This window comes from Physcomitrium patens, chromosome 12, assembly GCF_059467195.1.
Source record: "Physcomitrium patens ecotype Gransden chromosome 12, ASM5946719v1, whole genome shotgun sequence".
NCBI classification, from domain to species: Eukaryota; Viridiplantae; Streptophyta; class Bryopsida; order Funariales; family Funariaceae; genus Physcomitrium; species Physcomitrium patens.
Genome location: NC_143421.1, coordinates 14,442,335 through 14,454,704, shown reverse-complemented (window position 1 = coordinate 14,454,704; position 12,370 = coordinate 14,442,335). Strand labels below are relative to the sequence as shown.

The 12,370-nt window shown below is 38.4% G+C and overlaps 2 protein-coding genes across 5 annotated transcripts; one reads left to right on the top strand and one right to left on the bottom strand.

Annotated features, from left to right (window-relative positions):
• The first annotated feature begins 3,493 nt into the window (after positions 1-3,493).
• Positions 3,494-7,127, top strand: LOC112289334 (uncharacterized). Of its 2 annotated transcripts, XM_073537517.2 has the most exons (5): positions 3,494-4,235; positions 4,616-4,791; positions 4,938-5,145; positions 5,257-5,342; positions 5,551-7,127. In XM_073537517.2, the coding sequence occupies exons 3-5, from the start codon at positions 4,945-4,947 to the stop codon at positions 5,609-5,611; spliced, it is 348 nt and encodes a 115-aa protein (XP_073393618.1). In that variant the 5' UTR covers positions 3,494-4,235; positions 4,616-4,791; positions 4,938-4,944; the 3' UTR covers positions 5,612-7,127. The 2 variants fall into 2 exon arrangements, with proteins under 2 accessions (XP_073393618.1, XP_073393617.1); XM_073537516.2 differs by lacking the exons at positions 3,494-4,235; positions 4,616-4,791 and having other exon boundaries at positions 4,945-5,145; positions 5,257-5,395.
• LOC112289333 (BTB/POZ domain-containing protein At1g67900) lies at positions 6,034-11,673 on the bottom strand. Of its 3 annotated transcripts, none has more exons than XM_090254972.1 (7): positions 10,151-11,673; positions 9,714-9,926; positions 9,228-9,297; positions 8,661-9,002; positions 7,554-8,498; positions 7,202-7,330; positions 6,034-7,017 (listed from the first exon to the last, which is right to left on the bottom strand). In XM_090254972.1, the coding sequence occupies exons 2-7, from the start codon at positions 9,770-9,772 to the stop codon at positions 6,547-6,549; spliced, it is 2,016 nt and encodes a 671-aa protein (XP_090111098.1). In that variant the 5' UTR covers positions 9,773-9,926; positions 10,151-11,673; the 3' UTR covers positions 6,034-6,546. The 3 variants fall into 3 exon arrangements, with proteins under 3 accessions (XP_090111098.1, XP_024390247.1, XP_024390249.1); XM_024534479.3 differs by having other exon boundaries at positions 9,714-10,399; positions 10,682-11,673; XM_024534481.3 differs by having other exon boundaries at positions 9,714-10,399; positions 10,903-11,673.
• Positions 11,674-12,370: the final 697 nt, after the last annotated feature.

Here is a 12,370-nt window from a genome sequence, read left to right as displayed (position 1 = left end):
AAAAAAATTACTAAAGTTTTTGACATATGATATTTAAACATGATTACTAGATTTACAGTAGTTTTTTTTCTTAAATTAAAGTTGATAATAAAAAATAAAATGAAATTGTGGCATTGAAACAACTTTGTATATAGTCAAAATCAAAACTCTACTAAAACCATATTAAAAAAGACTCTAATAACATCTTATCTATTTTTTAAAATTTAACAAAACATGGTATTAAAGTTCTAGCATAACTCCTCAATAAATTTTACTAAATATAAAATCCATACTTGAATTATATAAAAAAAATCTTTAAAATGAATTAATTAAATAAATATCAACATTGATGAACTGGGAGAACTAATTAATATATTTGGTCAAAATTAGATATGTGTAATTTAGATTGGTTTATTAAAAAAAAAAATTCAATTAGCCCTTGTAGAAAAGATTCAATATATATATATATACATATATATACCTCAAAGGTGTTATTAAAAAAATATTTTATAATCCATAATTAAATGTCAAAGCTTGAAAAGTCACAAATTCTTTATGTCATACTTAACTTAAAAAAACTGTGTCACTTATTTTTGAGTATGTATATTTATCAAATAGCCAATGGATAAGAGACTTATTATTTTATATGATGAATAGTACAGTTATAAAAATAAGAATATATTATTGGATTTTAGAATAGAGTCTTTTTTCTTTTTATACAAAAAAATCAGTAGAATTTAGTATAACCTTGAATTGAATTAAATTAGAATGTTGAATTGAATTTTATCAAAGTATTTCAAAATATTTCAAAATATTCAATTTCAAAACTAAAATTAGAACAAATAAAATAGGCAACATTAGAATTTTACTGTAAGGACCTTTTGTATGATTGTTCATTGAAATAACTGGAAATTATTATGACACTTCTTGATTTGATTTTGATTTTGATTTTTAAATAGAACTTAAAGAAAAACTCGTCTAAGATACAAATATCATGCATAAAAGTTATATACAGTATTTGGCACATGTGAAAAAATAAATATGTTATTTATATCATACAAGTTTTTTTTTTTTTTGGTATTTATATTTATATATATACACACACATAAATGTTACTTAACAGCATGAAGTCACTAACTAAAAGAATAATTTCCTCTAAGTCAAGTTTTTTTCTGTTAGTTTAAATTATTTAGCTGATAACTGTAATCATGTCATAGGTTATGTTAAATTATTTTCACCCGTTTTAAAATTAAAAAATATAAACAGTTACTCACATGATAGTATAAAAATATTGATATATATTTTATCAAACTATCTCTCTAAGTCCTAATTAGATTTTCATGTATTAATCTACTCATTTGTACTTGGTAATTTCTTGAGATTAACAAGATCAAACAAGAGTTTTTAGGTCACTGTTAATCAATAAAAAAAACCAAATATAGTTCTTTCATTACTATCCAAAAAATATGGCTTGAGTCAACTGAAAGAAGTTATACAATTAGCATGCATGGTGATTGATAAGATGGTATCAATTATAAGGGTGGTTAGGTCAACTGATGAAATAATGTCATATTTTGACCTTACATACAAAAGCAATTTTGTACCTGGTCTTGGATACTTTTGATGGTGGTAATAAAATAAATAAATAAATTATATATATATATATATATATATATATATATATATTTTTTCATAACTTTAAGATATATTCAACTAAATAAATTATAAAGAATACTAATTTATGATTTTCTTTTTCTTCTTCGTATATGTGTCATGCATTATGTTAATAATGTGTATTAATTTCTAAAATATAGTAATGATCTAAAAATATTAATGTAAACATTTAGATGAGAAATAAAAATTCACGATAGAAGAATAAGAAATATATATATATATATATAAGAACAATATTCAGTTCTCCTATGTAAAATTCACAAAAAGCTTAAATGAAGATTGTACAGAATTTTTTTGCATCTAATTCAATTTTCAAAGTTTATTGTGCATATCAGTATGAATCAAATGTAAAAGAGTTACATTATAACATTTCTTCTTTGAGAAAAAAATTAAAATAAAGGAGTCAATTTTCTTTAAATAATCAATAATCAAGAATACAAATGCCATCAAGACCAAAATAATTTATTATGATAAAAATCATAAAATAAATAAATTCAGATATAAAGTATTTTTTTTACAACCAAATGTTATTTATGATATCAAAATAGAAGCAATATGGACAAAAGAGATAACAAAAAATCTATCACTTAATCTCAAAATAAGTAGATAATATTAGCATCAAATATTAAAAAAGAAAATTATTCAAAATAATTTTAATTTTAATTATATATATATATATATATATATATATAGGGCCCTTTTTTTCTTAATTAATATTTTTTTCTTAATTGATATATTGCAAAAAAAGATATTAGTTATCAAAGGTCATCAATTATTAGAGGTGGTGTGTTGAAGGCAAGATGGAAATCATCTCTTATCAAATCACAAACAGCCATTTGGCCATGCTTTACTCAATCACAAATAACCATAGAACAAAGTCAAATTCTAAAATCTTGATTTAGTTATTAAGAGTTATTGATTTTTTATGAATATCATTATATGAATGTCAATATGCTTTCAATTCATTTGAAAACTATAAATATATATATATATATATATATATAATCCACTTGAAATTTGCACATAATATGTATATTTTATTTTTAATGAACACGTATCAATTTAAATCACATGTATATTTTAATTCAATCTTGATGTTGCCAGGTAAGCCTAGCTTATACATTTGCTTATCATCCACTACAAAATCAGCATAATCTTCTTTCTTAGCATTTTATTATTTGTTATTTATTATTTTTTTACTTGTATATCATTTCATTACCATGATGTGTTATTTGCTGTATGATAACATCCAAGTTCATTGTGTGTAAAAAGTCAAATCACAATAAGGCCATATTTTGCAACTCCTTCATTGTGAAATCCCTCTTGAAGGAACTTTATATATATATAAATAAATAAATAAAACTCAAACTCATTATCAAATGAAACTACTTTGAAGACATGTGAAAGAGTGCCAAGCCCATTTTTACTTTATGCATTTGGAAACAACCAAACTCAGATCCAGTCCTCTCAAGTAACTCACAACATTACACCAAACTGAATGCATTCCAAACATAAAATAATGCTTTCAATCATTCTTTGCCTTTGTTGTCTTCTCTGTCTTTGTTTTGTTTTTTATATTCTGTCATGCTCTACTCTTATACATTTCTTTTAAAATATACTCTCTTTATGTCTTGTCACATACTCTTCACTCCATACATACATACATACATACATACTCACTCAGAGAGAACGAGAAACATATAACCTCAGACCCATCCCAAGGGGTGGATGAATGTGTGGATGAATGTATGGATGGCAGTTCTGCAGACACTTTGGGCACCAATGGGTGCACGACTGATGGTGTCCATGGGGTGTGATTCAACATGTCCCATCAGAGACCAACCTTGGAGTGTTCCCTTTTTGTGCCTTGTTGGGTCCCTAAAGAATGGGCAACAACAACAATGACATGGTCTTGTCCCTCTTTAATACCCCCCAAATATATATCCACATGCACACACACACACACACACACACATATATATATATATATATATTTTTGGTCACAAACAAATCATTGATACTTGTTAGTTAGTTAGGTAGTTTGTTTTTGTTTTTGTTTTTTTCAATTTTGGTGATAGTCTTTATTTAAAGCATCAAAGTGTGATTCATGAAAAGACAAATTTTAGCATGTTGGTAAAAGAAAATGTGCTATAGATATATAAATAATGTGTTAGTGAATGAATGTGGGGTGGTATTAGTTATGAGCACTTTTGAAGTGTGGGTGAGTGCAATTAGAGAGATTCATAGTGTGTCAAGACTTTTTCTATGGAATGATGGGGTACAATTGAGAGGTTTTGTGGTTGTTTGTTTTGCACCAACCACTTGCCATTTCAATGGTGGATGAGGAAAGGGACATAAAGGGCTCTTTTTGAGGGAATTGTAGAATTGTTTTTGTTATTGGGTTGGAAGGGACACCCTTCATGCACTTGGTGTGAGATTAGAATTTCCAACTCATCACTTTCACCTCATCTATTTTCAAAATGGAAGAAAAAGGAGTTGAAGGAAATAAGAGAAGAAGAAACTCCACCATTGAAATAACATGGAGTTTTCAAACACAAAAGCAAAATTGATTCATTGTTGAGGTTAGATTTGAGATTAAACTTGTTCATTTTGCAAATACATCAAGAGTCACAATCATTGAGAAATGGGAGTGCATGCTTTGGATGTCATTATTCCATATTATTTGTTACAATTTCATACAAAACCATAATGTGTGTATATGTATGTGTGTGTATATATATATATATATATATATTTTGCTAATGCCACCATTGTTTTTACTATTGCTACCACAAATACATGAAAATTTGATAGAAAATTTATTCAAATTTTTCTTTTTACTATCACAACTTTTTTCTTTATGATTCAATAAATATATATAAATATATATATATATATATATATACAAGTTACACTATTATTATTATTTTTTGATTGAAAAAAAAAAAAAAAAAAACTACAGAAATATGTTGAGTGGGTGGTGGTGGCAATAGCAACATATGTCATGAACCCACAAAGGCAACAAGAGACTCTCACAAACAAAACCTAAGACCACAAGACCATACAAACACCACACACAAGATGATGTGAGAGTGCAGCCAGAAGCATTGTTTGGTAAAACCAAAGCTGCTTCTCAAGGTGGGTAGTAACCATAAGCTCATGATCAGTTTCTTCACTAAAAATCCAGTGACATGATTCATGTTTGTCTCACTTATTTATGCATATATGTATGTATATATATATATATATAGAATTCTATTCATGTTCACTGTGAATCTGTGAAGTGAGGCTATGGAGTACCTTTTAGGGTTTACTACTTGGGGCAGCGAGGGTGGGAAGGAAGTGAGTGGGCACAGCAGGAATGTTAGTACAGGGAAAGGAAAAGGCGACGAATCTTGTCTGGCTCTATTGCGATCTCACTTCCATTCTCTGGCACCACATTCCTTGTTTGTCCTCATGCGTGCATCATACTCGCGCGTACAACAAAACATGGTGATGCTTGGCAGGAGCTTGTTTTGTTTTGTGTTTTTTCTCGCTCTCTCTCTCTCTCTCTCTCTGGGCTGCTTGTCTTCCCATTTACGATGCTCTCGATATGTGCTACAGGAAGCGTTGCTTACGAGAGAGAGTGGGATAGGAGTTTGGCTTCTTGTTTCTCAACCTTTGCGTGTTACTGTGTCGCGGCTCGAATGGTTGGTGAATTTCAAGTTTGTGGGGTTGGAACCGTATTGGGCCATGTTCGTAGGTGATTAGTGTTGTGTTTTTGGGGGTTAATTAACTTGTAGGGTCGCCTGGCTTCTGATTCTGCTGCTGTTGTCGTTTTGCATCCAACTTTCTGCAGTTTTGTGTCTTCTGAGTTTGTTAACGTCGCTTGTAATGTGTGATGATGTGTAATTGAAGGTTGCAGGAGGGGTATGGCAGAAACGCAGCGCGCAGGGCGCGTAAACATGTGAGCGCATGATGGAAGGCCGCCAATCAGATCTACCGCCGGTTTGCGAAGCAAGCGAAGCGTCAGAGCACAATGTGTGTGAAAGTCCTGGCAACTATGCACTGGGCAGACAAGATTGAGCTCGTAGCAGGAACTCGCGCCTGCAGCTCCAGCTAAAGTCCCCAAGATTTCCCCCCTGCTACACCCGATTTTGAATGATGGGACCACTGCTCCGAGACTGTTGCAGTGTACCAAACCCACCTATGATCACGTGACGCTGCCAATTCATCCCCAGGTCCGATCGACAGGGGAGACAGAAACTCCAACAAATTAAATAAACTGCATCAAAATTAAAATAATCCACGTATTGCCGTCAGAGGACTTGGTTGCAGAGAAATTTGTGGAGATTTCGTTTCGGTACATTGCGCTCGCAGATGCCTGCGTGAAGGCCGTGCTGTGCTCCTGGTTTGGTGGGTGAACTGATTACTCAGAATAGTATGGTACAATGGTACTGCTGCAGCAGAATCAGTCATGATAGACTGATATGATAACAAAGCCTACTCAGGTCGATCAATCCTTTCTAACCTTGAGCAATGCTGCAGTGCCGTGATTGAGTTCTTCATAATGGCATGCTTGAGAAAGGCATGAGGAAACGCCTCCTTTATTAGTCTTGGTGAGTTATTGCTTGATAAGTGAGAGACCCACCTCTTTGATCGTCAATCTTCGACCTTGAACTGGATATCTGCTAGCAATCCCGGATTTTAGACTACGGCAATGGCCTGCTCCACCTGCTCAAGTGGGAATCTTCGAACAGAACCTCTCCAACTGCCCAACGATAAATCACAATTTTTGAGCCATGATCGACTGTCGACATTGCGTCGTGCCGATGCAAGCTTTGCATCTGCAGACGTGAAATCTCTATAGATTGCCTGATTGAGAAGCGCAACATGCAGTGGTAGCTGCATTGATCAAGACATGGAATGACGCCGCCCCCGCCGCCGCTGCGGCACAAGAGCGCAGGAACCAAGGGTGGGCATGGGGCTCTGCCTTGCGGATTCTATGGAAGAGGCAGAGTTTGACACCTTTTTGCTGAAGAGTTTCTGAAAAAACCTCTTAGGTCTGGATAGAATACTCTTTCCAGATTTAAGGGATTTCGAAGAAGTATCGGTAGTTAATGAAGTGCGATCCTTCTCTGCCTCGGCGATCCGAGTCTCCAGAACGGCCAAGTCACACTTCAAGGTGGAGAATTCATGGTGCAGAGCTCCCCAGCCTTGACCGCCAGCAGACGGGGCGGACGGAATCATATCAGTGCGCATATCAAAGAGGCTCTGGTCGTCGCTAGATTCTTCAGCCAACAGTGCACGGATGTTGCTTGTTATGTCCCCGACGAGTAGTCTTCCAGATGCTGCTGCTGTCCGGACTTGCTCATGCATTAACACCTGCAGGGATCACCAAAGATCTCATCAATTTGGAGCCACTTATTTTACCGTAATTGAACATAAATACCGAAGGATTTCGAATGAAAGGAATAGCGAATCATTTCAGTTTACATCCTGTCGCATATCATGGCAAACAAGCCAGTACAGTCTAACGTCAACATGAAGAGATTGACTGTGTATGTACCTGTACAACAGTTCGAAGAGGCAATCGCTCATTTTGTATGGCATGCATTGATGCATCTATCGACAACTTTCTGCAATCCATCAGTGTGCAGATCCTTTTCTTTTCACGCTTCGTCAGCTCCGGATGTTCCTGACAAAAAGTTCACTCAGGCAATGAGTTTGCATGAGGACAAGGAGAATATGTTAAAAGGAAGAACAAAATCAAACTTGAGTCTCCAGGTAGGGTCTAACTTCGCACCTCCGCCCATTTTCAATGTTAAAACTCTCAAGCTTGGCTCTAGCAGGTAAGCAAGAGAAAGAAATGTGAACGTATCCAAATCAAACTACGGCATTCAGGTCAGAATTCAACCAACCTTCAGATACATGTCGATGGCTCGATACAACCCATCGTGAAAAGGGCGTGCACAATCAGGAACAAACTCTGCAGCTCGCATGAATTTCTCAAGAGACAGGCTTGGGTCTCTCGAGATTTCGGCCAAATAACCGTCTATCAGCTTAGCTACTTTAAACATGGAGTTGTGGGCCGAAGCTGTATAGTCCCGTCTTTCTATGAGGTCAAAGTTCTCCGCAGACCGTGTCCTTCGGATCTCATACGCCTTCCCACTCTCCGGGGAGGACGTAGGATTTTGGCTTTCCAAGAGGCAGTACTCGACAATGCGCATCACTACGTCGATATCATACATCGACCCATTTGCATACGACAGAGATGGTATCAACAAATCACGCAGCGTAGCTTCCTCCAGTTGCGACCCAATCCGCCTTGCCAATTCCATCCTCAAACCTGTCGAAGCGTTTAGAATCGTGCTCGCTTTGAGCAACTTTAGCAGGAAACTGCAAGAGCAGGAGCCTTTCTCAGTTGGAAGCAGGCCGACAATGGTTTCCAGCACTTGCTTATGCTTCGATGCTTCTTCTACATCGTCTGTGAAGTATGTACTGATCATCCGCGTGTTGTCGAACAGAGCTTGATCGTCAGATATCCCTGGTAGCCAACGCAGCGCATACACTCTGAGAGCCTCTCCCACCAGCTCCCTCGCCACTCCCTTCGCTTTCACTGCCACCATGACTCTACAGAACACGTCTATGTCCAGATCGCATAAGTCCTCCACCCACCAATCCTTCGGCACTGGGGACTGCCATGGGGATGAACTAGCCCCGTTCCAAATGGCTGGACTTTTATGTTGGCTAATTGACACATGGTCAACTGCCGAAGAGTCTCTTGTATACGAGAATGACCAATCCACTTTAGCAGGATCGACCATCACCTTTGAGCTGATTGATTCTATGCATCGACTGATTATCTGGAGACACCCACTGGCAAAGCATGAGACCAAACCAAGAGGCAACAAAGTGTACAGAAAAAAACCAGGAGCGAGTCTCGGAACACTCGCTGATGACCAGAACGAGAATAAAAGGGCCACTGCTATTCACGAACACGGTCGGAAATGGAAACTGCGACTTACTTTCAAATCTTCAGCCCAAGGCTGATGGTCTTTACAATTCTGAATGCAGATGATCGAGTCTTTCCACCCCCGGTAGATAGATGTGTTTAAGAAAACTTCCAGCTTGTGAATGAGGTTGCTCTGCTCAACGCTTTCCGTCATCTTCAGAAACTCTGCTCCACATCGGACCGCGCTTACATTGTGTGCGTTTATAGTCACAGCAACGCCATAGCAGAATTTTGCACAAATTTCGAAGCACTCAGCTCCTCCAGGAAAGTCGTTGATCTCGACGTCGTCTTCGCCGGCTTCAAGTGCCTCACTGATAATTTTGTGCAGAGCTCCACACTTCGCCAAAAGCGGAAACTGTCGAGCCAAAATCCGTCGTCAGTTCATTGGGTCGATTGCTCACTGCATCCCTTTAATAGGATTTGAAACCTCTAAACAACTGAAAGCATGAAATGGGGTATAGGATTAACGTGTATCTTATTAACATGATCTTCGCTTGCAAAGGTGCATTCTCATGCGCACACACTAATATCTTCCTCCAGCAGAACTCAAGTGATTATTAACTTCCAGATTTCTGCTTACCAAGTGAAGGTGGAATTTGTGTCCATCTACATCCATGATAATATCGCTTACAAGGTCGGATTTCACCGTCCTGGATTTCGACAATAACCACCAACTTCCTCAGTGAGAACCGATTCAACACGATATGGATGGCAATCCTAAAGCGACACTTCTTATTGTCCTCTTCACGGCCACTTCATTCACCTCAGAAGAACGTCTAACTCGAGCAGCAGATGGTTTAAAATTTGGGGAGGTATGACACATCCATTTTCCAGGATGACAAGATAATCGAAATTGTGATTATATCGTGATATAAAAATGCAACTACGAGAGATTTCCTGTCATCCAAATGCTGCGGTTTGACTATCCAAAGCACTTCAGTTTTCAACATGTTTCCTTTCTTCATACGCACAAATAAAAAAATGCGCAGACAGTGTCGTCAAATTTGGATCCGACAGAAATGGGATTGAACAAAGTGCACCAATAATTCAAGGGGGAGAGGCTTACGTGTGATTGCCACGAGTAGTGAAGCAGTCAGGCTTCGATCCCAACCTCATGAACTTCATCGTGTCGAGCTCCGTTAAAGCAACACTCCTTCACTCTGCAAATTTTAATCAATCCCTCGAATTGAAACTGTGGAGCATTCACGCACACCCCAGTTCGCCCTGTCCCAAACCCTCTTTTTATCTCTCATTCATGGCATGAACTGAGCTGATCCACCTGCGCAACATCCCATGTACCTGTTTTACAAAACATAATGTCTCTCTTTCCTCGCAAAGCAACCCTTTAGGTAGTCACCGCCGCAGCCGACAGGTAAAAAGAATCACTCCTCCTGGTTGCTTCGAGACTACATTCTCAATTCCCGTATAAAAAGCAAGCTGCTGCAAGAGTGGCTTGTACAAGTGTACTGTAATTAAAATCTTCAATGACAAGGCTGTCCTGACCTCGTTGAAGTCCGGGCTCGCTCCTTTGATTCGAGGATGAATACACCCATAGTTTGTTTGTCTAGAATACAGATTGTTTTTTTGTCAGAAGCTGAAATGCGCATCCGAGCGGTAATTAGTTACCTCCCCAGCAACTCGCGCCCAATCCACATGGTACAGCACCTAAGAAAAGTAGCTATGTACCAGTCGACAGGCTCGCCACCCAAGATTCACACAGTCACCATGTCTCGCAAGGACGGAGCTCGGAACCTACAGAACCAATCGCGACATGTGCAGGGGCTCACTAATCTCTCATATAATAATTGAACAACCCCCATAGCCGAAAACAATAGATTCACGGTTTCAGACAGGAGCTTTAGGCCACAGTCCACCTTATTCTTTTTCTTCTTTAAACAAATTTCGATCCTTAACCTTGTTTGCAAATTAGAGTATAACTTCAGGATTCTGCAAAAGTTAATACTTTCGAATGAATACAAAAAGGTGTCTGAGCTCGAAAGGGACTATTTGCAAGCAATTCAACATGGAATGTACCGCGCGGGTGTCAGAAATGGAGTGACATGAGAAGCGACTCTTCAGGCGTGCCGGTCGATCAGGTACAAGCCATCGAAAGCTAAAGAATGGAGACAGAAGTGAAATCCACACAAAAGCACCAGAGGAGAGGTGTACGCGGAGTGCTATACTGAGCGGTGGCCGTAGAGTGTTGTGGAGGCTTTAGTGTAACTTTGGAAGCCAGAGCCAGCTCATGCACGCACCTTACCGACTTGGAGAGGAAGGCCTTGAAACCTGCAAGGAGTGGGAGCAGACCTTGTGCAGCGCTGGTTACGCAAAGCAGTGCGAGTGACAGCAGGGCGATATCGTCAGGGATGTGCTGGCTCGTCTTGCAAGAATCTCAACTGTACCTGCAAAAACAAACCCTCTAGACTCTATTATCCCCCACTTGGATATTATAACCTTTCTCCCAACCGCACTTCTAACCAGTTTTACGTCTACTCTCACTAACTTCAACATAGATTCATCAGCTTCAATTTCTCACTTCGCCTTATGGTTCGCACCACTGTTACCCAGCGAGGAATCCCCTTCTGTGTCTTCGCCCTGTTATAAGGTTGTCACCAATTCTCAGCTCTTCAGGCTGGGATCCACATGCCTTCACGCATTAAAAAAAACGAACACAATCCAGTTACACGCCCCCCACAAATCCCCACAAATTTCACTGCGCCTCTTCCTCCCAGAGTACCCCTCAACCTCTTCCACTAGAATCTAGACTTCAATCGATGAAATGCTGTGTAGTTGCGATCTTTTCCAACACATCTTCTGCACTCAGAGTTCATGTCCTTCCCACCATGAACCTCATGCAGCGGCTTGACCCTTGTCTGATCATTCTCATCGAAGTGGCGTTTACACAACCTATAGATAACTTTCACAGCTACCACGAGAAGCAAAACGGTGTCTTTACTAGTGATTCTTCGTGGTCACCGTGGTCTACCAGATACCGCACTTTGCGAGGAATTGGAAACTTCCTGGAGTCAACTGCGAGAATAGGAAGCGAGGTGGATCCCGAGACTGCCACATCTTGGAACCTTGTAGTCGTTGTGGATCTTCAGTATCCACAGATCCTTTTACGTGAGGGAGTGTCGTGGCAGTGGCGGCGGCTCACATGAACGCAAAAAGCAGACCTGGGAGACCGCAATCCAGTTTAGTAACAGACCCACCTGCTTGCACAGCACAGGCCGCACAAAATTTGTTACCCCCTGCAAGTCAAGCTTCCACATCGGACAACAAATTCCCCTTTGCTACACGTGAATTCAGCTTGAGGTTGCGCATTGCTGCCGCTTGTCCCACTCCGAAGGCTCCACAAGGGAACAAATTATTCCAAGTAAGGGTGCAGTTTTCCCAGGTTCCACACGGAACTGCGAAAAAACTCTGCTGGACTTTGTGATAAAACTCGAACAAATGAACATAATCATCAACATATCATTTAGTAGTTCATTCCAACGACACATTCTGAAAATAACAACGCTCAAGATAGTAAAAATAGTAATTTGAATGACAATGTCAATCATTTACTTAACATAGATTTAATTCGTTTGTACTACTTGTCTTTTCCTATATAATACTTGTGTGTTGAATACCAAAATCTTTATTTATTCTATCTGTTGTAGATGTGTAGTTAAAAAAAATACATAAAAGACAATTTGGCCTATTTATAACACATCATATGTA